Source organism: Anabrus simplex, chromosome 5 (genome assembly GCF_040414725.1).
Source record: "Anabrus simplex isolate iqAnaSimp1 chromosome 5, ASM4041472v1, whole genome shotgun sequence".
Taxonomy (NCBI): Eukaryota; Metazoa; Arthropoda; class Insecta; order Orthoptera; family Tettigoniidae; genus Anabrus; species Anabrus simplex.
The window spans coordinates 443,528,139-443,554,851 of NC_090269.1; the positions used below are offsets into that span (position 1 = coordinate 443,528,139).

The window sequence follows — 26,713 nt, forward strand, 5'->3', positions numbered from 1 at the left end:
CGAAATTAAGTCATTTTAACCATTCATCAATTTCGATTTTACTCAATGTACTATGTTTCAACAGATTGTTTTTTATGATGTTAATATTAAGGCCACGGCCGCTTCCTTCCAACTCCTAGGCCTTTCCTATCCCATCGTCGCCATAAGACCTTTCTGTGTCGGTGCGACGTAAAGCCCATAGCAAAAAAAATGATGTTAATAGTATTGTTGATAGGGATATTAGTATACATGTTGGTGATGTCAAAAGAACATAAAACGTGGTTTGGTTGTAGACTGAACTTATTTAGGGAATTACAAAGTTCGATCGAGTTCTGTATGGGGTTGAAGTTGTGAAATTTGAAGTGTTTTTTCAGGAATTTGTGTAGGAATTGAGAGGTTTTATAGGTAGGACTATTAATACTATTAATTATAGGCCGAATGGGGACATCCTTTTTATGAATTTTGGGCAGTGATCTGACTGTAGGTAATTTTGGGTTCATTACAGTTAATTTCTGATAATCTTGATCATTTAAAATGAAGTTAGAATTTTTAAGAAGGTTCTTTAAGTTACGCTGTAGTTTGTTTGTTGGATCTTTGTTAATTAAGGTATAGGTATTGTCTGAAAAAAGTTTCAGTTTTATTGATGTAATCTTGTTTGTTCATTATTACTATGGTGTTGCCCTTATCTGCTTTTGTAATTACTACGTTGTTGTTATGGATTTTGGATTTCAGGTTTAGAATTTGTTTCGAGACGTTGCGGTTATTATTAGATGTTATCTCATTAATCAAAGTTGGGAGTTTCATTTTTACTTCATAACGTACGTCATTCTGTTTATCAATTGGGATTTGTTTATCGATATTAGTTTTGGTTTCAGCGATGGTAGTGATGATGTCTTCTGCTTTTTGTGATTAGGCCAATTATGTTTGATGCCTTTATCTAATAGATTTAATTCTTGGTTAGAGAAGGTTGCATTAGATAGGTTGATTGTAGTGGGAATGTTAGTCAAATGGGAAGGGGACACTTTGTTGTTTGTATTTTGGTCAGGAGTTTTACATTTGTTTTCTTGAAGACAAAGTAATTTATGGTTTAGGGTTTTCTGTTTCTTGTCTAATACGTAAGATAGTTTAAGGTCAGTGTACCTTAAAAATGAGCTCCATTCAAGAGGGGGTAATTTCTGAGAGATGGTCAAATGAGTCCTATATAATTGTAAATTTAGTAGAGATTTCTTCTTCTATAATAGTTTAATTTCGTTTTTCAACCATATGTTGTTTACTTTCTTCTGAGTGGCATTAGATTTTGAATAGGGATGACTTTTTCTTTGTAAAGATTTGAGAAATTTAGGTACCAACTCTAATTTCAAGCAATCTTTAAGAAACTTGATATCTCTAGAAATTTTGCCTATTTTAATTTTTAGGCTCAAGTACTTGTTAGGTCTTACTATTGCCCGGTTGGCATTGACATTACATGTAATAAATATAATTTTTGGTCCGTATTGATGATATTTGATTGAAATAATAACATTAAGTTATTTATTAGACCACCTAATAAATACAAAATCGTCTTGGATGATTTACATAAATTTGTTAACTAATAGTGGTACATGTTTCGCCTTCTCTGAAGGCATCATCAGCCATAGTCTTAACCTTAAATTAAAAATAAGCATCTAAATAACATGTAATAATGAAATGAATTTTAAAATCTTGAAGAGATTTGAAGTAAAATAACATTAAAAATAACAATGATGGTTTAAAAATACAATGTGATGAGATATAATAGTGGAAGTATTAACAAGTATGTTATTATTTCAATCAAATATCATCAATACGGACCAAAAATGATACTTATTACATTTAACATACCCTTTAGTAGAGCAGCTCTTCTTCTTTCTCCCAATTCTTCCCAGCCCAATCTTTGCAATATTTATGTAACGCTACTCTTTAGTGAGAAATCACCCAGAACAAATCGAGCTGCTTTTCTTTAGATTTTTTCCAGTCCTTGAATCAGGTAATCCTGGTGAGGGTCCGATACACTGGAGCCATACTCTAGTTGGGGTCTTACCAAAGACTTATATGCTCTCTCCTTTACATCCTTACTACAACCCCTAAACACCCTCATAACAATGTGCAGAGATCTGTACCCTTTATTTACAATCCCATTTATGTGATTACCCCAATGAAGATCTTTCCTTATATTAACACCTAGATACTTACAATGATCCCCAAAAGGAACTTTCACCCCATCAACGCAGTAATTAATATTCAGAGGACTTTTCCTATTTGTGAAACTCACTACCTGACTTTTAACCACGTTTATCAACAACCATTGCCTGCTGTCCATCTCACAACATTATCAAGGTCACATTGCAGTTGCTCACAATCTTGTAACTTATTTATTACTCTATAGAGAATAACATCATCCGCAAAAAGCCTTACCTCTGATTCCACTTATATTTAGAAGATTGGAAAACTTAAGGATTATGTTTACTTTGAGTGTGGAGATGACACTGTATGGAAGTGAAACATGGATAATAACTGGTACTGAGGAAAACAGAGTTGAAGCCTTTGAAATGTGGTGCTATCAGAAGTTGATCAAGATCAGATGGGTAGAACATGTTTCGAACACAGAGATTGTTAATCAGCTTCATGAGAGGAGAACGGTTTGTGAGAATTCGATTCTAAGAAGGAAAAGTTCGATAGAACAAATCTCAAGGCACTGCGATTTTGTTCAGTTAGTTTTGAAGGGGGGCGCAGAGAATAAGAGTGGTAAGAAGATGCCTGGGTGATCAGAGTGAGAAGGAAATAGCATAGTCACTGAATTTTCAAGACATTTTGTGTAGTCCGTTCACACTCAATTTACCTTGAATTTTAAAATTGAAAAGTCATCTTGCTGTGGTTTCATTTCTATATAAATCTGGACGTCATATAGCTACGATATCAGCTGTTGTGTAAAATTGGAGGTCCTTGGCTATGATCGTAGTATAAGTCATAGAGAACTTGTGGCTCTATAGGTATGATCACAATATGAAGAGTCTTGTAAAATTTGAAGTCTTTTTGCTGTGATCATGGTAATGTCAATCATGTAAAATTACAAGTTTATTGTGTAGTCTGTTGACAAGTAACCTAGATAATAATGACAGCAAAACTATATTTCTCCGGTCTGTTTTTCAGTGTACGGTCATTGGAAGTAATCAACAAACCCAGTACCTTCTACTACTCACTTGCAGTGTGAAATGGACCTGGAAATAAAAATCAAAGAGGAACCAGCCTGGCTTGAAGGAACAGGAAATGCTTCACTTGTAAGTCTCATTCCAGATTACTATATAGAGATCAGAATTTAACCCTTAGTATCTGAATAAGTTTGGCAGGGGAAAATTTACTATATACCTAACCAATATTAACACCAGCAGTCACCACGTGCAGCATGGGCATGTCTCTGTTTTGTTTCTTTATCTGGAAATATGTGACAGTGCACTACTCACAAGGCTGCCAACTCTTTTGAACCACAAACACTATTGATGTACATATTTGGGTCTGGCTTGTGACAAAATCATTGTTCATTTGTAAGCGAAAGGGTTCTGCTGGCATAAGCCCCCAGATTACGGCCACAAAGTGGCCAGTTGGCCTCTAGCATTTACTAGGGAGACAGCAGTGCATTGTATGTTTGATGGTGGTAAATATCTGAATTAATTTTCTGTGCTTGATAGTGAAAGAGCCTTTGTCAGGTCCAGATGGTGATGAAGTCATGATGGGCAGTGTCCCAAGATCAAGGCTTCAGTGCCTTACATGTGCTAAGTACCCATCGATTGACTGTCAATTGTTTATTCATTACCTTTGTTTGCTATTGATACAGCTTTCAAAAGGTTGTGTGGTTATGTTTGTATTCTGCATGATTTGCTAATGGTATCATTGTGCAATTGACATAAATTCCTTTCATGTCAGATAGTTGCAATGCAACTAGCTGCTGAAATGATGGAGAATGGTCGGTGCTATATTTAATGAGGTTAGGACTGGTAGGACCCTGGCTATCATAGTGAACATATTTTTCCTCCAAAAGGAATTCAATTTTCATCATTTCAACTTCTTTGCAATGTTACTAATGTTGGGTGAGCACATAGAAGATTACTGTCACAGTATAGCATGTCTAAAGCAAACATCAAATTGAAGGTGGAGATGCAGTCAAAGATTCTGGATAAGAAATGAGATATTTTAATCAACCTTTATTGCTCTGTCTGTTGCTACTTGAAACACAGTCCATTCTGATCTTCTGAGTGTGTGGCTTTCAGTTCACTGCCCTTTCGTTTGATACCTCAGAGGGTAAAGTGATGACATGCTAATTTCATGTTGGCAATTGTGACTCAGGTTCACTCTAGAGGTATTTGAAGAAGCTGAATTATCCCAGCACATGTCTGTAGTTATACTGAATTCCTGCACTTTATTCTGCCACCTCTTGTACAAATATCAAAATTATGTTACAGAAATGTGTGCCAACTTCGGAAACAATCTTTTTCTTCATATATATGCAGAGTTATTCTAAATGATACATTGAATTTTAAAAGACCTTTCATATAAAAAGAAATGAAGCTCTCCAAATGTTTATTGCATCTACCTTTCATCTCATGCCACACATCTATTTAGGGTATTACATTTTGTAATCTGTCTCTGTTGATGACCATCAGAGCAGCAGTGATGCAATCCTTGAGGTCACTCATTATTTAAGGAAATTGTGGGTAGTTGCTGACTTCCGAACATTGATGTTGTTCCATTTTCCCTGTCAGTCTTTCTTGTTCTCTGCCCAATGTCCTGATCAATCAATTAGTCAGTCAGTCAATGACCTGTGGTCCACACTTAGGGCAATCACCCAGCTTGCAGATTTCCTATTTGTTGATTACCGAGCCTTTTCTTAATCAATCTCAGATAATTCAGAAATGACTGAACATTTTGCTTGCTGAATTACTCTGTTTCCCAAATCCTCTTTTTATAAACCAATATTCGATGCAGTTTGTCCTTGAATTCCAAATTCACCTTCGTATTGTGAACACTACTTAAAGTTATTCGTCTATGAATGTCGCTCCACGCCATCTCTCCACTGACGGCTTTGAACATACTAAAAAATAAATCAAGACAGGATGCGAGCCTGTCAAACTGTGTGGAAAATGTGCATTAAATGTCAAATAACTTCAGCACAATATAGATTTTGCTCCTTCACAAACTGAATCTATATCTGGGGTGAACTGCTGCTTTTCCCCACAGTACCTGCTTTGTCTTGAATGTTTTATCAGCTTTTTTTAAATCTCTATTTTTTAGTTTGGTTAAGTGAAAAACTGAGCTAGATGGCCATGCGGTTTGGGTCGCATTCCTATGAGCTTGCATTCAGGAGATAGTGGGTTTGAATCCCACTGTCAGAAGCCCTGCAGATATTTTCCCATGGTTTCCCATTTTCACATCACTTAAATGATATACAATGGTTTTACATATTTGTAAATATAGTAAATGTGCTGTGCTCTGTGTCCAAACATTACTAGTACTCCTGAGATGTCCATATGTTACAGATGTGATCCCTAATAGTTAGTGTTAGTGTGAGTGTTAAGGTTGGATTGGATTAGTCTGTCATTTTTATTGTCAATATCAATGTTACTTTGCCAGTTCTTTGGTTTTGGGTTTGCACGACTTCTGTTTTTACCCCTCAATTATAAGAGATGATGGTAGGCTGTGTTTCTTAAAACCTATAATCACCATCACTACCACCACACCACCTTTAGCACCACATCTTTAAAGATAAAGAAAATTCTCGTTCCTTAATTAAAGTAGGAAAATTTAAATCAGAAAACTTCCGTCAATGTTTTCCATCAATGTTTTTGAGACTGGATAGTACAGTCTGCTAAACAGAACTTCAATGCCGGTGTTATTATTCTGGGTTACCCTCATGTCTACAGTCTGCAAGGACAGGTTCACCTATGACGGATGAGAGATAAAATAGCTCAAAATGTGGAATTTAAGTTCTCCCAAAAAAAGTATCTTTTTCAGACCTTGAATTCAAGGCAGAATTGTGATAAGCTTATTTTAATCCTTCAATGCAGGTCAATGTCTGTGTTGTATATATACCCATGTATAAAGGCTCTTGAGTGATTTCTGAGAAAATTGTCTATAATCTGCCCCTCTTAATGGGCTCTGTGTCTTTGACGACTGAGGCAAATTTAAGTTCTCCTTTCTGTGCTCTTTGTCATTATTCTGCTCTCCTTTTCATGAATCGCTTTCTTCTTCCTTTCCTTAGTTTGGCTGCTGTTCATTCTGTTCTATATTGAATGCATTAAGTAAGTATCTTCTAGACTTATATACTTTAATTCACTTTTAATAGTAAATTAATTTATATTAGAATGTAAGCTTTTAATCACAGTCCCTTTAGTTTTGACCAGATTTTACGAGTCCAAGTGAGAAAGTTGTAGGTCTCCTAGTAGATCATGGAAGAGCCTCTGAAATGGCAGATGTTCATGCCAACACTCCTGGCTCAGCACTGAGGGTGTTCTCATCCCCATAATTCTTCACTGAACACTGAAGTTGTGAAACATATCATTTGTAGTTGCTTTGAGTGTGGCCCACATCACATATTTCCCTGGAATATGACTGATAAGTCTGCTTCTATGTTTTTTAAAATTCTTATACTTGTAATCATTGAATGATATTGGTTGAAATGGGACTGATCTCAGCAAAACCAGAGGAGAGAATGTGCTTCAGATATTTCAAGTTATTTTAATCTGCCTGTAAACAAACTCTATTCTGAGAATGTAGTATTTATATTTTTCACTATATATCAAAAGATATGGAACAGTTTTAACAATTTTAAGTGGTTCAAGCTACCTCTAATATTATTTTGATATCATTGGATATATAAAAACAGTTCATACAATTTAGTGTTTATGTCTGTGGCTGCTTTCTTTCAAAATTCTGTGCGAGCTGGTTCCAATTCCATCTCTGGTAGGATGCAATATATCATCTGTTATGCCTAGAAAAGTTTTCTCAGTATATATTTGTATAACATTCTTGTCCTTTCCTTGACATTAGTTGTGAGCAAGGGTAGTAACACCATGGTTTTGAGAATCGTCTGCTGGTCTACCTTCTGTAAGCATTAGTAACATTTTGAAGGTATCTCTAAAACTGGCAGGTAATGAGTTACCATGCTCATTTCTTGCTGACTATATCTGTAGAAGTGTGTTTACATCCATACTTAATATATCTTCTTTTCCACAGGAAAATATTGAACATGTAGGCCTATTGGAAATGATAACCCTGAAAAATGAAGCCAAATCGGAGATAACTGAGCCAGGGCCAACACAGGACAACTCATTTGAGGTAATGTGCATACTGTGGTAAGCCTTTGTCAAGTAATGAAAATGGTTAGAAAGTTGACCAACAGATATCACTGGTTGACCCTTCATTTCAATTTGTATGACTGATAATACTATGGAAAATATACTTTTTTGTTGGAACTGATTACTTACCTAATTTTCATATTTTCTTCAAGTTGTTGCAAGATCTAGTCTTAGGTATCACGTAGCTGATTGGATGGTTCCAAAGACCTGTAATGCATACCTTCTGGAACTGGTATTATTGCTACTAATACTTTTGACTAACACAAATTTGCTATAAGTTACATTCTTTTATTACTGTTGAGCAAATGATGCTGTAATGGATATTCTACTAGTTGTTTCCAAATGAACACCTTTGTAATCTTATTGATTATATTGTAGCATGTTGGCAGGGTAAATGAGTAAATAAATGAGTACAGAACCTGGTAGCGTCCTATTTCTAAGATTTATTAACTAAGCACTACAATTACAGATTTACACACACACAGACGATAGCCGAGCCAGAACATACGCAAGTACACTCACACGGTTCATGCTCTCTCTCTTAGTTTCTCATGTCCCATCTACAATGACACACACACAGAGTCATCGATTATTTACAGTACACTCACTCAGCCACACTCGTTAGCGCTGTCACGGTCCACAGCCTACACGTCAGTCTCATAGGTCGGGATAGTATCCGCTGTTTGCTCAATCCGTCGAACCCCGTTTGCAGTCTATACACGTTGTCACACAGTGTTCCCTTCTTCGCCGCTCCAGAACACCGAAGGTTCTTCTCCAGCAGCCAGCCACAAGGGACTCAAACACACGATGTCAGGGGAACAGGAACGAGTCCTCGGCTCCAAGAGGCAGAAAATCCATCAGGCTGCCCTCTCCCAGGCCATCACTGACAGTGCTCCAGCGAACTCAATCTCGCTCTTACTCACTCTTACTCACTAAATCCATCTAACTCTTACTAACTGACTGCGGGCAAGTAACTGCTCTTATATACCTGCGCCGGCCCTTCTGGAATAGTCCGGATGTTCGATGGATGCAGGAACCTCGCGAAATAGAAGACTCCAGATTAATCTTCCAGTCATTTCCATAGTCCTCTGTTGCGGGACAGTGGGCAGAGGCGAGAGCAGCTGGCCTAGCACTAAAGTGCTGCACGTGATTGGTGCGGCTGAAGTAAGGGGGTGGGCCGAATACGGTGACGAGGCGGGCCCGTAGCAAGTTAGCATGGCGGACACTATAACCATTACATTGCCCCCTCCTTAAGGCTGCTCGTCCCGAGCTGCTCCACGATATGCTGCAATACAGTTTGTTCATTTGGCCACCACCTTCCCATGGGGAATCTGCTGGGTCCGGTTGACGGTGTACTCGTTCTGGTTGATAATGATCAGCAAGTCTTCGTGTGGCAGCCGGATCTTCGGTGGTTTTCTTTTTGTCCACACCTGCGTCTACTTTCAGGGCTTGAGCGCCTTCGTAGTCCTCTGGTGCGATGCCCAGGACTCGTTTGCTCGCCCCAGATTTAGCCCTGCCGAATTTCCTTTTCTTCCGGGGTGCGGAATTTGATGTTCTTACAGGCACGCAGCTTTGTGTCGCAACAAGTATCCTGGTCAGGTGGCATCCTCGTTCGTTGGTTATGGGTTCGTCTTCCATTGCTGCTCCGTCTCCTAGTACAGGTCCCTCCAGCCGTGGCGTTGCAGTCGCTGCCTCTGTCTCATGGGCCATCATCAGAGCCTCTTCGCAGTTCTGTTTCCTGCCGGTCGTCTTCCTGGACGGATCTCAGCGCCACGTGGTTTATCACAGCCGTCAGCCGCCTCGAGCTTGGTGTCACCTCGGGATAACTCTTCTAAAATCATGTCTCCTGGTCGCTCGATCTTGGCATCGAAATTCCCCCGGCATTATATTGGTGCGCTGACTCCTCTCCTGTGGCTGGACTCGGTAGGTGGCTCTCGGTTGCTGGACACCGCAGCGCACGTCCAGTACTCCCACAACCTCCTCGTAGGTTTTACATGGCTGGGGGCTGCATTTCGTCTGTACCCGTAGTCCGGTGATTGGATATTCGGCACTTTTCTTGGACGTCGATCCGGTCTCGAATTGGGTCCGGCATGTTCTCTTGGAAGTAATCCCGTCATCCCGTAGGGTTTCCAACTCCACGATGGTGGAGCCGCCGTCGCTGCTAGCAGGATTCATTCGCGTCTCCACAGCCGTCGTTTCCGCACACAGGGCACTTACTTCCACCGCTGGGCCTCGAACTCCAGACTCCACAACTGCGGGCATCTCTTGGGACCACTTCTTGTTGAGTTTGTTGTCGACCCGCACATCGTCATTGTTGATCTCTTTTTCGAGAGAGCGCACTTCATTTTCCGACTTTAAGTGCTCACACTTCCGTTCATTTAAATCTGTTTTTCAGCTGGTCCGGTTTTGACCTCCGCTCAGATCTCAGTTCACTGATGAGTTCGCCATAACCAGATAAAATTTTAGTTTCTAGTTCACTAAATTTGCTTAGAAAAATCTGAAGCTATTCGGAATTCATTTCACTCGAAGAAATTTCTGCCACCTACAAAATAAGCTGCCAGGTCCTCGATTCTGACACCAGTTTTTATGTAAGAGTTTATCCACTAGTTTATCACACTTGTCCATCCAACTTCTGACGCCAGTTGTAATGTGTTGGCGGAGTTAATAAATGAATAAATCAGTACAACACCTAGTAGCGTCCTATTTCTAAGCTTTATTAATTAAGCTTTACAATTAGAGATTTACACGCACACAGATGATAGCCGAGCCAGAACATACGCAAGTACACTCACACGGTTCGTGCTCTCTCTCTTAGTTTCTCATGTCCCATCTACAATGACACACACACAGTCATCGATTGTTTACACTACACTCACTCAGCCACTCAGTCACACTCATTAGCGCTGTCACGGTCCACAGCCTACACGTCAGTCTTGCAGGTTGGGATAGTATCCGCTGTTCGCTCAATCCGTCGAACCCCGTTCGCAGTCTACACACGTCGTCACACAGTGTTCCCTTCTTCGCCGCTCCAGAACACCGAAGGTTCTTCTCCAGCAGCCAGCCACAAGGGACTCACACACACACAATGTCAGTAGAACAGGAACGAGTCCTCGGCTCCAACAGGCAGAAAATCCATCAGGCTGCACTCTCCCAGGCCATCACTGACTGCGCTCCAGCAAACTCAATCTCGCTCTTACTCACTAACTCCATCTAACTCTCACTAACTGACTGCTGGCAAGTAACTGCTCTTATATACCTGTGCCGGCCCTTCTGAAATAGTCCGGATGTTCGATGGATCCAAGAACCTCGCGAAATAGAAGACTCCAGATTAATCATCCAGTCATTTCTGTGGTCCTCTGCTGTGGGATCACAGGCAGAGGCGAGAGCGGCTGGCCTAGCACTAAAGTGCTGCACGTGATTGGCGTGGCTGAAGGAAGGGGGTGGGCCGAATACGGTGATGAGGCGGGCCCGTAGCAAGTTGGCATGGCAGACACTATAACCATTACAATATTAATTATTGATTTGTAGATACAAGTTGTAGTTGATGTGCTTGCTAATGTGAGTGTTCAGTTATATACTACACACATTGTAGCCATCTTGTGGCAAGTGAAAAACATTCTTCTTCTTCCTAATGTGGCCTGTGGTGTTACTAGTTTATTTTGACTTTTAATATTATTTAAGCTCGCAATTAATAAATATTCAAACGTGAAGACCTTCTGTTTCATACTTGGTAAGGGACAGTGTTTGTTACTGTATGTTCAACGTTACTCACCTCAACAATCACTACATAAATGAATCTGCCGCTACCAGGATGTATATTTGATCACTGGCATAAGTTGTCCTCTTTCAGTATGACTCTGGGGTATTTAACTGTCCATTTATTGAGATATTCATTTGACCATCTGTTCCAGGAGTTCTGGGTTAGCTACTGAATATATAGTCACCTGGGTGATGGGGAAGGAAGTGTAATCATGATTCGGGAGTGTAATAATTGGCTCTCCTTTAAGGAGGTGGTTTGTAGTTGGCTAAGAATTTTCAGAAGGGTTATTATTTAACTTTGTTGAGAGGATGTATGTGTTGCAAGAGTGGTCACTTCATTGTAGGTTGAGCAATACGTACCCATCACACTTGTGAGATGATATTTCAGACCCTTGACAGCTGTTTCCCAGATTCCACGAAAGTGTGATTCTGCGGCAGGGATGGAATACCATGTCAGTCCTATGCCTGCAGTTGCAGAGAACTATTGTTTTTTCTGAGGGGTGCCTTGCTGAAATGCCTTGATTTCTTTAGCTCCTTCAATGGAATTCTTACCATTATCGTTGTAAATGTTCAGGGGTTGATTTCTATGGGAGTCGACGAAGAGAAGCCAGAAATGTAGTTGTGTTCAGGTAAGGTATCATGTCTATGTAGACAGCCTCAGTAGCTAGGCAATGTGGTCTTGCTTGACCTCATACCATATTTTATGTGAATTGGCCCACCAGAGTCTATTCCAGTGTTAAGGAGTGTGTGTGTCGGCGTTACATGCACCCTTGGTGAATTTCACATTAATTGTTCAGAAGTATCAGCATTCAACTTGCAACTCTTGTGACGTGCATGAATGTGGCTTCTTTACCATCCCTCTTGCTGATGAGATGCAAAATTTTGTCTCAGAGTTGTGTTTAAAAGTTGAGTGTCAGGATGGCGTAGTCGAAGGTGTTCTGCCATGAACGTTAACTTATATTAGCTCGTTAGATGATGGTATGGATGCAGATAGATGTGGTGTTTTGACTCCACAAGAATTTGGGCATTGTTCAGTCCTCTGCTGACACAAAGATTGCCTTTTTGATCTGTGATTGAGTTTATAGTCTTAATGTAAGTTGATAACTTTCTACACAACATTAATGCAAAATTTTAGTTCGGAGTTCAACATCCGTATGAACAGTGGATTTATATTTCACTCCATGGTTTGTTTACAACAGTGTGAGATAAGTCGCAAGCAATAAGCAACTATTCTTTGTACTTTATTTAATCTTGTAACTTTTGTTATGAATAGATCATTGTGCATGGCTCTAAGAAGCATTAGTGGCATTCTTTATTCTGGAAGGTCAATTTAAACATTGTTTTGTTTTCGGCCAACCCAAGGCATCTTGATTCAAGCATTTAGGATCATGGCGGCAGAGTGTTTTGTTGAAGTTTATGTTCATTCTTAGTTGGCTGTACACTAAGTCAGCGGGTTTGTCCTTGGACGGCATATAGTGCCACTCATTTCATGGTGTACTAAGAATCGAACATCAGGACAGCAAAACAAGTGAGGGCACAACACGGCAAGCATCAGTGTCAATTGCCAGCACAACAAAAAGACAGTTTGGCAGTTATCACAGTGCGAACATCACACCATCTTCTGAGGGATGCTACAAAGCACAAGACAGGTCTTGAAGCGACGGCATATCTGGGCAGGTACCAAGGTCAAATGACTGCAGCAGAGGAGTGGATCTTCCAGTACAAGAAATAGAACGATTATCAGAAATAACAACATATGCCGTAGTTTTAAGACCAAAATTGAATGTAATAATAAGAACGGTGGGTTGATGAATAAAATATATGAAAATAGAAATAAAATTTCTAGAATTCAAAATAAATAGCATGTGGAAAGATTTTAATTTAAGAGGAATACATCTTGAATACCATCCATCTTGAAATGGCATACCGAAGACATAATTCAGATACCAGTCACAATAAGAGAAATTTAGATGTTTTGTAGACCGCAGAAATGACAATACATCTTTACAGTTTTTCTACCTTCCGAGCTTGGAATTAAATGTTGTAGAATGATGAGTAGTCTTCAGAAAGAAAGGAAGTTGAGTGAATACGTAAGGGTATCCACAAGTCAATAAAAATATAAAACATGCACAAGGGGAGAATCGAGGAAAAAGATATTAAAATGCAAATAGTCAAAATTAAAGGTAAACAAGATGAAAATAAGAGTTGCTGCAATGAAATTTAAAATAACAAATGCATACTTAATTTTAACCAAAAAGCAGAAAATTGAAGACTTTGAATCCAAAGAAATCAAGGAATATCATAACCACGAGCAAGTTCATCACATTAACACATTCGCAGCCGATGACGACACTTATGCGTCATGACTCCACTTTCACTCAGTGCCGAATACGACACACGTGCGTCACACTCCGCGCCAAATATTAAAGCTCATATTTCCGCCAATATGTATGTAAACAAACAGACCTCTTATCTGTGCATTGTTATGGTGTTATTAAACATATATGCTGTCCGGGTATCACCTCTGTAGCCATTACAAGTCGGCATACGTTTCTGCGATGTCAAGAGAGAACGGTGAAGTTTCAGAACCTTCTCTCCGGAAGAAACTGCATCTTAGTGGGATAAACAGGCGATTTTCAAATAATGATGACAGTCTGGATGCTCTTCTGAACGCTAGTGACAGTGACAGCATTGATAGTGACGACAGTGATGACAGTGTGAAAAGTGACTGTAGCCACCTGAGTGGGAATCTTTATCAGGGATGTGTGTGTCGAGTGTCTACTCCCAATTCTCCCATTACAGAAGATGAGGAAGACGTAAGTAAAAGCTCATCTCCAAATCTCCCGCCAAATAACATAGGCAATATTTCATGGGTCATATCTTGGAGTTCAGATTCGTCCTCAATGAAACAACTAAACTTTATTGGTCGACCGGGAATGAAGGTTCCACTGCCAAGTGACGCGAAACCCATTGATTATTTTCGTTTTCTTGCAGATGACAACTTGCTGAATAACATTGTAACTGAATGTAACGCATTTGCAGAAGAGTTGTTTTTGCGAGGAAATGTCACTGAAATGTAGCACACTGTTTTGACTAGTTACATTGTACAGCTTATGTGGTAGGCCTAATGTAAGTATACATTGTTCACACAGCATTAATAAGATTCTTCTGCACAGTAACTTTGTGTGAAATGTTCAAAAACTTATTTTTTTGTTTTATAGAAGTTCTACATTTGAACAAAACATTAGTTTCCTCGTTTCACTTCATTACCAGTCATGGCGCACATGCTGCGTCAAACGGCACCGAAGGCGAAAAACTCATCGGTAGTGCCGCTAATGCAGCGTGTGCGTCATGGCTCGTATGCACATAAATAATATTGAAAGAATTAAAATAATAATCTAAAATTCATATGGACACAGGAATGAAGTCCTTTAAGCAAAAAAAGTACTACGGAACAAAACTCACTTCGGTATCCACTTTGGAACAGATTACAATTCTCCAAGTGTTACATCTGCCGACAAGTAGTTGGAACTAGGTGGTCAATCTCATGAATAGATCAGTCAGTTTCAGAAAAATGTATTAAGATTTGAATACCGGTATTACAATCCTGAGAAGTTTAAATGAACAGTATCCAGTTTTTCAAAATAAGTTTTATTCTGCCACATAAGAACAGTCACATGCCAGTATGACAGCATGTCGTGTCATTTATGGAATACTTGGTCTTAAAAAGAAATTTCACATAATTAACACGTTCAGTACCTGCTTCTGAGCGGGACACTTGAATGCCTGGAGCAGCCATTTTCATGCCCGGCCCTCTTGTCGTGCATCATTTAATAAAATTTACAATTACTCCTAAACTATGAGTGTTAGAAAAATGATACTTCGTGCTTATCTCTAGTAAATATTTAGGGTGTGATATCTGGTGTCACAGGTTTCAAAATACATCTAATTTTATACAGCCTATCTGTATTTTTGGCGTAATGATTATTGTCACTGAAGTGAAGAAATGAAAGAATACGAAGGAAGCGTATTCGGAACATTGTTTTAGAAAATATCGCAGTATGAAAAACAGGGTCTTTGGTCCAGTATATTTTAATATCAGGATTTTGGACTAATCCCACGATTGCATGATCGATTTCTTTGTGAAAGGCCGGGGCGCCGCACTTATCACTTGACTCGCGTATAGAATGGTCTGCTCACACACACATACCGATAAAATTCTTCATTCATGAAAATACTCACGTAACTCAAAATATCCTGCTTATTTTCTATTTGAACATTTATAACTGAATTCTCTGTAAATAGTGGAACAGGTGGACAATAACTAGGATGATATGTATCAGGCACTTCACCGTCCTCTATAGGCCTATCGGATTCGGGAATCGGAATTTCCTCGTAACTCTCACTTTTACTATCTGAGTCTATTTGAGGAATAAGTTCATCACCAGAATAATCATTGTGAACAATATGTAATAATTTATCTTCCGTAAAAAACTTTGTTTTATAAGCCATTCTACTCCACTCGGTAAGAACGACACGCACTGCATTGAAATCTCAAGTACCGGTACCGACTTGACGCACGAGGAAGTGCTGAGATATTCCCGCTAAAACAGCTAAGATAACATGAGCCCACTCAACGCCAGGGTTATCTCAAAGAGGTAAACCAACTTCCTGCTACAAACAGTAACGCTGACTAAGGTGTAAGACTGCATAGATGACGAATATAAACAGCATTGCTTCGCGCGGAACATTAAACGTCTTACGCCGTCCGTGGCCCGCAGCATAGGAGCAAGCTTAAATGTCTTACGCCGTCCACGGTCCGCAATGAGTTAAGTTGGAGATGCCTTCAGTGGATACGTTGTATTTAACACTAGCTAATTATTTCTGGCACATTATATTCACATCTTGAAGTTTTGTTTTTTTTTTGCTAGCGGCTTTACGTCGCACCGACACAGATAGGTCTTATGGCGACGATGGGATAGGAAAGACCTAGGAGTTGGAAGGAAGCGGCCATGGCCTTAATTAAGGTACAGCCCCAACATTTGCCTGGTGTGAAAATGGGAAACCACGGAAAACCATCTTCAGGGCTGCCGATAGTGGGATTCGAACCTACTATCTCCCGGATGCAAGCTCACATCTTGAAGTAGGGTAATGGCACTATATATCAAACACCCTTTGAATATGGAACACATCACTCATCTTGTTGCAAAATAAGGATATTGATAATTTTACATAACATCTGAGATTTCTAATTTCACCCCTCCACACTTAGCTTTATGTAAATCAATAGCTTGAAGTCGTTACCATGTTGGCAAAGTATAGATAAGAAGCGTGGAGAAGTTTCAGAACTTTGGTGTTGGTGGGATTTTGATGAGATCATGTTATTGTTACTAAGGTGCTGCTTCCCTGTGATTATCTGTTTTTGCCAGTAGAATAGTGTCTTCAGACTGTATCATTTAAGTCGTAGTTTGTATTAACATACATAAATTTTCATTCATTTCTTTTGTTGTGAGTTTTCACCCATCTTGACGTTTCTTTCTAAAATACTGATGTATATTTGACTTCAGTTTTATAATATCGAAAGTGCGTTCGATAAGTGAGGTTCATTCAATACATAAACTACACTTAATATTGAACGCCACAGGAAATTAATGCACCCTTTAATATTTTAATTTGTAGCACTGTTTTCTTTAGTACTAAAGTCCACATTTCAGTGCTCATGACTGCTTAGCCATCTATCTGTAACTTGAGAGGGCCTGAATTTGAACCCTCATTGGGTATAATTAGATTTCTTTTACAATGTCTTCTGCCTGTTTGATGCGACACATTGTTCTAATAAATTTTTTAACAATCCTGCCGCTTTCCAAGGGGTTCTTACTGTCAGCAAATGAAGTGGTGGCGGCAAGAGGGGATGTGCCACGCATTTGCCCCCACTTTTTTGAAAAAAATAAATTTTTATTGCATTTTAGCCATTTAAAACCACAAAGCAGAAAATGATCATTTTTTTGCAGTTTTTTCTTATTTTCCTTAACTAGTGTTCAGAGCTTGGGAAGTGGTCAAAATTAAGAAGCCCAACAAAGGGATGTCTCAAAAGCCAAAGTGTATACCTGTTGAAGGAATGAAACGGTGTCAGTATTCCTTAACTGCCTTGACTGAAGCTGTTCAGCAGGTTAAGTCCGGTACGATGTCCCAAAGGCAAGCATCTAAAACTTACAGGTCCCTTTAACAGTCTTAAATAACAAACTATCTGGATGTCAAAAGATTCAGACTGCCATTGGCCAGAAGCCATTCATGAGTCCACGAGAAGAAGAGTGAGCCAAAACTACCACCCACCACTAGGTTTTAAGTTAAAAAATAAGGTCAAGAGGCATTTGGTAATCATATTAGAGCGGTTCAAAGATACGCTCGGATCCAATGTAGGCGATCGCAGAAGGCATCTTGTTGGCAACTGGACTTGCAGGGTTTAAAACAGTGGTGATAGAGAGCAGCACACAAACAGTTGATGAATTGCGTGCGGATTCAACTAACTGCAATGTTTATATCCAATGACGTGCCATAAAATATACAATGAGAAAATGACTGGCCAGAGTTGTATTGAAATTTAAATCCAATCACTAATTAAGAGTTTAAGTTAACAAAAATATGGCAAATTTAAATGGAATGGAAACAAAGTTTAAGGAACGTAACAGTAATGTCCTTTAATTATAATGTCACAATTTCATACTCAGAACCTTTAATATCCTCTTGATTAGGGTTCTGCAAATCCCTGACATTCAAGGGAGAGCTTTTAACCACTGCTACATTGCATTTTACACATTGTAGCGTTGTCATCTCTCGGGTTTCATTGCTAAATGATCTGGCATATACACTTTTACCACAGGTTTTCATAGTGGGTCAGTTGGACCTACAAGTCCTAATGAATTGAAGATGGATATGTTTCTTGATAGAATAATGTTTTTGTCAAAGCAGTTGTGTGATATTCATGTTCTTTTCTCACATTATGGTACGTATTTCATTAAATTAATTCTGAAGTTGTGCCCAGATCATTCCTAATGTTTTTAATACATCATTATTGTCATCTCTGACTTAATTTGGTTGCATCTGCCTGTGGTGAGCTGGAATTGAATTCAACTACACTGGGCAGGTATTGCTCCACTTCCATAAGTTGAAGCCTCTGCATTTGAGAAGGTTTAGTAGTTCTTCGCACATTTTGATTGCTTCCTGTAATTCACCCATGTAGGAAATACAGTTGTCTACATAGAAGTCTTGAATTTGTGATGTTTGCTGCAGAAGGGAAGCCCGTACCTCCTTCTTCGTTGAATTTCATTGTGCATCTTATGCCGAGGAATGCTATTCTGTAGGTTACGGTTGGGAGATCATATGTTTTGATTGGCTGTTACAGTCATCTTGCCAGATTATACATTGTATCTAGTAATGGTTATAGCTGCCATGGTGGTAATACACGTGGTATGTGAAACGATGATTGAACTCATATTTTGGATTTCACCAAGGCAAATGACTTGGTTTCATTGATAACATGTTCTTCAAAAAGTGCATCAGATACCTCTTCACCTATACCGGTGTTGACCTTATCCCTGTTCAACACCGTGGTCTGAGACTAGTAAGGGATGTGACCATGTGCCATCTCAACATAAGCTAGTCATGGCGGATTTAAGGACCTCTAAGTTTCACGCAGTGGAGCGATGAATGCCCCCTTAGAAGATCAAGTGTTGGAAGCTTGAAGACCAGAAGGAGACCCTAGCAGAGAGCATAATTTTTCCTCCTATTGACCCGAATGCGATTGACAATACGTGGACCACATTCTGCAGATCCTTCACTGCAACTGTCACAGCAAACTTGGCTACAACTAAACCTAGTTCCTACTGTATTGACAAGCAAACGTTCTTAAGGATGATTTCAGTCCAAGATGAAAAGACAAAGGCATACATAAATTGGGCTTAACAAAATATCCAGAAAACATGTAGATAAGAAGGCTGTCACACTCACTGTAATGACCTGTGTACAGGATGTATCAAATATACCCACCGAAATTCAGGATGCTCTTCATGTCATGATAAGGACAATGGAGCAATCGGATTGGGGGAGATGACATAGTTATTTCCGGGCATGCTGTTCAATCTGACGAACTTGCTGTATTTTCTATGCCATAGTGCGAGCGGCTCTGTGTCTTAGGTGGGGAGGAAGTGGTGAGTGGGAGACAGTGGTAATGCTCGGGCAGTTTGTTCTGTTGCCCCATAGAAAGAGCAGATGTACAGGCAGCTTTCCATGTCGTCTTTGACAAACCACACATCTTGAACAGAATCCAAAAGTCACTACTATGCCATTGTGAACTATGCATCAAAGTAGGAGGGAGGATATTATACTGTAATCAAACCATTGGGGGTATTATTTCCTTCGTTAAGTATTTCATGCCTTTTACAATGTTTTGAGTGAAGGAGTTTGCAATCATGGCACGGCAGCAGTGCACCTTGTAGCGAACATTACTGTGACCTGGGCTGAGTGGCTGGCCTTCTGACCCCAACTGGGCAGGTTCAATCCTGGCTCAGTCCGCTGGTATATGAAGGTGCTCAAATACGACAGCCTCATGTCAGTAGATTTACTGGTACGTAAAAGAACTCTTGCGGGATTAAATTCTGGCACCTCGGCATCTCAAAAACCGTAAAAGTTGTTAGTGGTACATAAAGCAAATAACATTATTATTTTACATTGCTGTGACCAACAAACGATAGAAGAAATGATCTGATGCCGTCCATAACTGAGAAGTGTGCCTCAATTACAGTGTATTCTTGTAATGTAAATGCAGTTATGGCTGTTGAATAAATGAACTCTGCATATTGAGTATAAGAGACAAAGACACTCTTGTGTTGAGTCGAGCAAGGAGACTTGTGCGCCCATGAATCATTATCTCTGTTTCCATCATATACTCCACCACCTCTCACTGCCCTTCTCTTACCTGAAGCACGGAGCTTGTGTTCTGGCTCAGCAAATACGGCAAGTTCGTCAGATTGAATCACGCGCAGATAAGCAACAATGCTACCTCATTTTCTCCAAAAGAAACAGTTCTTTACCAACCTGATTGCAACATTGTTCTTAACATAATACCATCAACACCCCTGAGTTGTGTTAAACGCTGTGCATCACTGAACTGAAGGGAAGAAGCTATCTTGCGGCTGTCCTTGGAGACAGGTGACCAGTGACTACAGGACAAACAGGACATCCTGAATCGTTGGCAGCAACACTTGTAGACATTTCCCGCATTGAGTTCCCACATCATCCTATTCCAGAAGTTAATCCAACATAAGGTCTCCTATCCCATGCATCACACCAGAGGAAATCCCCAGCACCATCAGGATTATGAAGAAACATAGTTGATTGTTGGCTTTGTTCCCAGTCATTGGGCTAGTAACATGTTTGCACCTATCTTTAAGCAATAATGCGTTCCAGCAGAATGTATGAATTACTGTCCAGTTTACCCTCAAAGACACAGAGGGAGACTTTTGAGAGAATCCTTGATTGTTGATGTCATCAAATTGTCAGCATTAGTACCAAATAGTGCTGCTTCGTCAAGGGTGCTGGAAAACTCATGCAATTGTTGCTGCCAGAATTCTAATTGAAAAGCTTCAAGAGGATCAACAACAATGTATATTGCCTTCCTTGATCTTTAAATTGTTTTTGATCGTGTTCCGCACTGTGTGATCTGGTGTGGACATGCGACCATGGTGTGCCAGAAGTGCTTATCATTTGGATCAAATTGCTATAAATGACTGCCACAGATTGTGTATGTAGAGCTGTCAGAATCTTGGAGAACTTCTCAGTGAAGGTTGGTGTACACCAAGGCTCTCCTCTGTCCCCATTGCTCTTTGCCTTCAACATGGACACCACCACATTGGACCTGCTAAGGTGTTTTCCTTGGACTCTCTTCACATCACTCTTCACTTGCTGACAGCAGCATCAGGCTGAAAGTTGGACTAGCAGTTTCTCACAATATGATCCCAGTATGAACAAAAAGAAGACTGGATAACTGGACTCATCCTAACCATCTTACAACTCCAAGTTTATTCCGGTATCTACGATCTCGCCTGCAGACTGATGGTGGATAGTTGTTGAAGTGCGAATTAGGATCAAAGCAGCGTGAATGAGATGACAGGCATACTCTGTGACTGAAGGATGCCAATATACTGCATGGTAGTATGTTCCGTTGCTGTGTACAGTGTTGAATTTCGACAGACTGACAGAGAAGTATGGAGCATCATACTCATTCGATGGGTATCACACTTTTGCATCATGTGAAAGAAAAGACACCGTTCACAAGCAAATGGGTATTGCACCCATCACTGGGAAGGTCATGTCCTTCTGCAGTACCAGACACAGATGACAGTTTCACCCATTTCCACATGGGCCTACAATAAAGAAGACGTTGACAATAAGATGTATGTTCAGTCCTCAGTCTGAAGGCTGGTTGGGTCATTGATAGCACCACCATTACCTTGCTGATGATGATGCTTGTTATTTAAAGGGGCCTAACATCTAAAGTCATTGGCCCTTACCATTAGCTGTCATAGGCACCATTGAAGAGGCATACTGGGGAAATGAGGAGTGAGGTCGCTTCCCGTTGCTTTCCTCACCGAGCCAGAAGTTGCTATTACATATCAGTCTACCAAACCCTCCAAAATGCATGGAACAATGGACCCTATGAGCAACATTTTCACACCATTTACAGCAGGGACTGGCACTACTAGCGTCTCTCATACCATAGCCAGGTCAGCACATACCAGACGATATAATGTATTGTAAACACATGGTCTCGCCGCAGAGCCATGATACAGAACTTTAAAATTAGAAATGCTGGTGTGTTTGATACTATTTCTGGGGATATACTAATGTCAATATATATGCTGTAGTGCTTAATTGATTACTGTTTGTATGATGCAACTGTACTAAGCAAATTAGAGTTGTTATGTAAATAAAAGGTGATAAACATGACGCCAATAATTACAGTATTCATCTTGACTGTTGTTGCATGCATGTTCTTGGAAAGCATTTTTTATGATTATAATATACACATTTACAAAATTACTACAAAGGTCGATCAAATATAAAGGGTATTTTTGCTCCTGAACATCAACAGTTGGTAGGACTGTCCGTGCGCTTCTGGTGTGCTTAGGCGGGACCGTTAGGAGTGGGGAGAGCATGCAGTTAGATATTTCTCACTGTTTCGTCAGTAACGCTCACGATGTTGGAGCAACAGTTGCACCCCTCCACTGCGCACCGCATATTTATAACATTTCTTGCCCGCCATAATATGTTTAAGGCAGGCTGAGAATGTGTGGAAAATCGGCAACACGATCGCTGTCCTTGGACCAGCATTACATACGAAAATATTTGTGCAGTTGATTTGCTGATTGTATTTTTTGCATGAGCGATGCATAATCAATTTTGCTTTCTGCTGAGGGCTGTTGAACAAGGCAAGGGTTGTATGTCGCCGCAAAAACGAGACCAACGGATTCGACAGGTTATCCTCTACGACAGTGCGGGGCCCCTTTCCGCAGCTCTGTCCCCAAGCTACAGGAAGTGCACTGGACTACACTTAATCATCCCCATAGCCCGGACTTAAGACCCTGCGATTTCCATTTGTTCAGACCGCTTAAAAAATCTCTAGGAGGGCAGCGATTAGAAGATGACCAGCGTGTGGAAGCCTTTGTGCCTAACTTCCTGGTGACACAACCCTGTTCTTTTCACAATGAAGGCATCAGAAAGCTGCCCATACACTGGGACAAAAGCATTTCCAATGCAAGAAACCATGTGGAAAAATAAATTGTATTTGCATTATATTTTTCTAGAAATGAACTTAAATAAAAAATAATATCCCGTTTATATTTGATCCCCCCTCTTAACTTGTTCGACAGAAGATAGTTTAGTTTTAGAGGCTGTTATTCTGCTGTAGTTCAACTTATAGGATTCGAGCAAGGTATGTCAGATATTTTAGATTCAGGAGGTGTAATGACCTCTAATCACCTAAGGCTTTTGATGGGGCAGATCATGGGAGAATACTGACATAAATAAGTGCAATTCAGCTGGGTAAAGTAGTCACTAAGGTGCTGGCTATATTTCTACAAAATAGCACGAAGGGCATTAGATTAGGTGAAGTTTTATTTGATCCGGTAATGATTATGTGAGGTTATTTAGGGGTTGTAAAGGAGAGGGCATTTATATCTCCAGCAAGGGCACAATTAGAGTATTGGGTCATCACCAGGATTACTTGATTAGAGAACAGGAAATAGTCCTCAGAAACCAGCTCAGTATTCCTTGAGGGTGATTTCTGACAAAAGAGATGTGTGACAGAGATGTTGCAAAGTTTGGACAGGGAAGACTTGGAGAAAGGAGACAGGCTGCATGACTAAGTGGTATGTCATGTGTTATCATTGAAGATATCACTTGGAATAACGTTAGTAGATGAATAAATTTAAGTCAGTATTCTTTAAAAGTAGGAAAGATTACAACATGAAGAAAAATTCAAGTGGACAAATATTGGCAAATGTTCATTTATAGGCAGGGGAGATAGCAATTGAAATAATTTACTAAGCTAGTTGTTTCATAAATTTCCAAATTCTTTTTCTATGTAAACAATTTATAAACATTCTGCCACCTGTGTGGCAGTCCTAAATGTTGATCAGTGTTGATTGATGGATTTTGTGGTTGATTTAATTATCTATTTAATAATGTATAATTAATGCATTTATTTATGTATAATTAATGTATTTATATATGTGCAATTAATTAAATTTATTTATTTCTGCTTGTTGGTCTTAAAGTGATGTACAGGAAGGGACGACGGATATTTGTGTAGTTATGATTTAAGCATTGTCCACTTGTTGGAAAAGTGGTATGAATAATGTGGGGTTATTTGATATTACAGTGAGGTGGCTTGGGAAAGAATGTGTATAGGAACATAAAAAGGAACAAAGAAGTGACAAGTCAAGTTATGTATAGACATATGGGAACAGAGGAATGTGAATGTAAGAGGATAAAGAAGAAAGCTAGCCACTGTGTGAATAGCGATCAACAGAAAGAGAAAAGGGAGCAAGGAATGGTATTTGTAAGGATTTGGAGACAGTCTTTGTCCTTTCATGTTTCTCCTTTTCTATTGCTACGTCGTTTAGTGCTGTCCTATTGTGTGTTATTTTTCATTTCTCTTATTACATGTCTATTCCTTTCCATTCTTATATTTTTACATTGGGAGGTAAATTACTTATTCTGTTAATGTGCCAATATGAAAATTATTTTCTCATCTGTTACTTGGTTATATTTTTCTCCTTACTTCTTTATTCTACTTTTCTTATTTCTTACTTACAGCATTCTGAAGACATTAAGAAAGAAGTATTCATCGAACAACACACTGTTGGCCAGCTCGTGCCGTACATCAAAGAAGAAACAAAGTACGTACACTACAAACCCTGTACAAAAAAGGAAAATGATGTACCTATTCACTGTTGTGTTCAGTTATGGATAATTTATCTCCAAAAACTGGCCATTTTTATCAGTTTAATCCTTTCTTGGCAAAGTTACGTTTATACTGTAATATATTAAAAATCTCTTGGTTAAATTATCTAAAATATTCCAGAATTTCAAGATCATATAAATTGTCCTTGATGTAGTTTTACTGAATATATGTCTTGAAGGTGCTAGCATAAGGGCCGAGGAAAAGGAACCTACCCAGAGGGGAAGCGACTTGGACAGAGGTTAGGGTGATTTCCATCCATAAATTCATCCGTCATTTATTCAAATGTAACAAAATATTTACAATATCATAATTGAAGCACCCTTCCAAAAATAAACCAGTAAACTTCTATTGGCCTTGTACATTCATCAGAGAACAGAAGATCTATAACCAACAGGTAATATAAAAGAAATACAAGTATTACCAGAATATAACATTCAAAAAATACATATTACAAAATTGAAACGGCCTTCATCTGGCCCATAGGCCCCTGGGCTACGAACCCGGCACATCCACACAGTACAGCATGCACAGAAGCTCAACACTTACCCAATTACACACCCATTTGCTGCAACAAGCATTAATCTTTCACTCAATACACACTCGCAACTTACGCTCCGATGTTTGCAGCCCAGCAGCCTCGGGTTCAAAAGGAACCCCTAGGAAATGCTCAGATCGAGCAACAAATAATTAACGAGAGCCAAACGCTGGATACAACTAGCCACACCAAGACAACACTTGAAAAGGGAAAGGGAACAACCAATGTAGAAACATGCACCCATTCAAGCTAACGGCTCGCAGCTCAAAGTAAACTCAGGGTATACTATACAACAAGAAAAATTCAGAACATTTTTCATACAATTCAGCTTTACGTGAGATCACGAAGAGTAAAGTTTACCCAAAAAAGCCGCAGTATATAAAAATGTTCACCTAAATCCATCGCAAACGTCAAAAATTCATTGCAATATGCAATCATATTTACGCAGTCATCACCTGAATCGCCTTATCAACTAAGATAAGAAAGTAAATAATAACTGTCACTAACAATAAACACTCACATAATTATATAAAAGAAATAAAAATCCAGATTGATTTAATTAGATAAATGCCCTAAGAAATGAGAATTAAGCTTGAAAATGGGCTACACCTATCACCGCATGACATAAAATAATTCAAGGATTGAAAGTTAAAGTCGGCGCTGGCTTAATCAAGAAAAAGAAATAAAGATATAGAATTAATTCACTTGTATCGTTTCTGAAATGAGATCAGTAATCAATGACACTGTTCATAATCATCCTTGGGACATCCTAGGTATCACGGGAGTTTGCTCCACAAATGCAATTATTGAATTGTTTAAAAAAAAATTCTAAATTTCATTTTACATTTCCAACACTGTAAAAACAAATAAAATCTGAACTCGATCAATTTTGATTAGTTTTAAGAAATTATCCAGTAACGATTCGCGTGCTAAGGCTTTACATCCCTATTGCCTGCTATAATCCGGCTCCTACTATGTCATCTTTCTATACTCAAACCTTTAATTAAATTCAACTTCAACCATTCATTGTTTTAAAATAATTACTTTTCCTATTCTACCCACATAATTCCCGATTCATATATCTTTGTCTCAATATGTTTTAATACATTGTATTAAGATCATAATTAACTGTGCAAGTTATCTAATTCGTTTCTGTAGTGTGAATATCTGAATTTTATACCTTGCAACTTCGCTATTGCATGTGTATAATATGTTACTCATCTCGCATTTTGTACGTCTCGAGAACATGTCACAGAACTCGCATATCTCCAAAATAACAGCTGTCTAAACATTAGATCACCATCTAGATCTCAGCTAAATATCAATATTCAGCATCCATACCTTACATCTGGACAATCCCGCGGCGTCTTTCCTCCTATTTAATCACACCGTTCTGTAAACTCAATACTGTAGCTTACACATATGACACTTAACCACTTCCAATATATACCTTGTAATTATCATAAAACGTAATCTAATTCTTCACGACATTTCATATCTCTTCGTCTGACGATGCAATATTATTCTCTCAACTATTCAATATTAACTTTT

At 39.2% G+C, this 26,713-nt stretch overlaps 1 protein-coding gene across 1 annotated transcript in view; it reads left to right on the forward strand.

The window, feature by feature from the left end:
• The window catches only part of LOC136874628 (uncharacterized), a 66,283-nt gene that overhangs the window by 10,297 nt on the left and 29,273 nt on the right, over window positions 1-26,713 (forward strand). Inside the window, exons 2-4 of the mRNA XM_068227983.1 lie at window positions 3,148-3,275; window positions 7,225-7,326; window positions 24,480-24,562. Coding sequence (XP_068084084.1) covers window positions 3,210-3,275; window positions 7,225-7,326; window positions 24,480-24,562 — 251 coding nt within the window. The 5' untranslated portion in view covers window positions 3,148-3,209. The remainder of the gene's footprint in view (window positions 1-3,147; window positions 3,276-7,224; window positions 7,327-24,479; window positions 24,563-26,713) is intronic.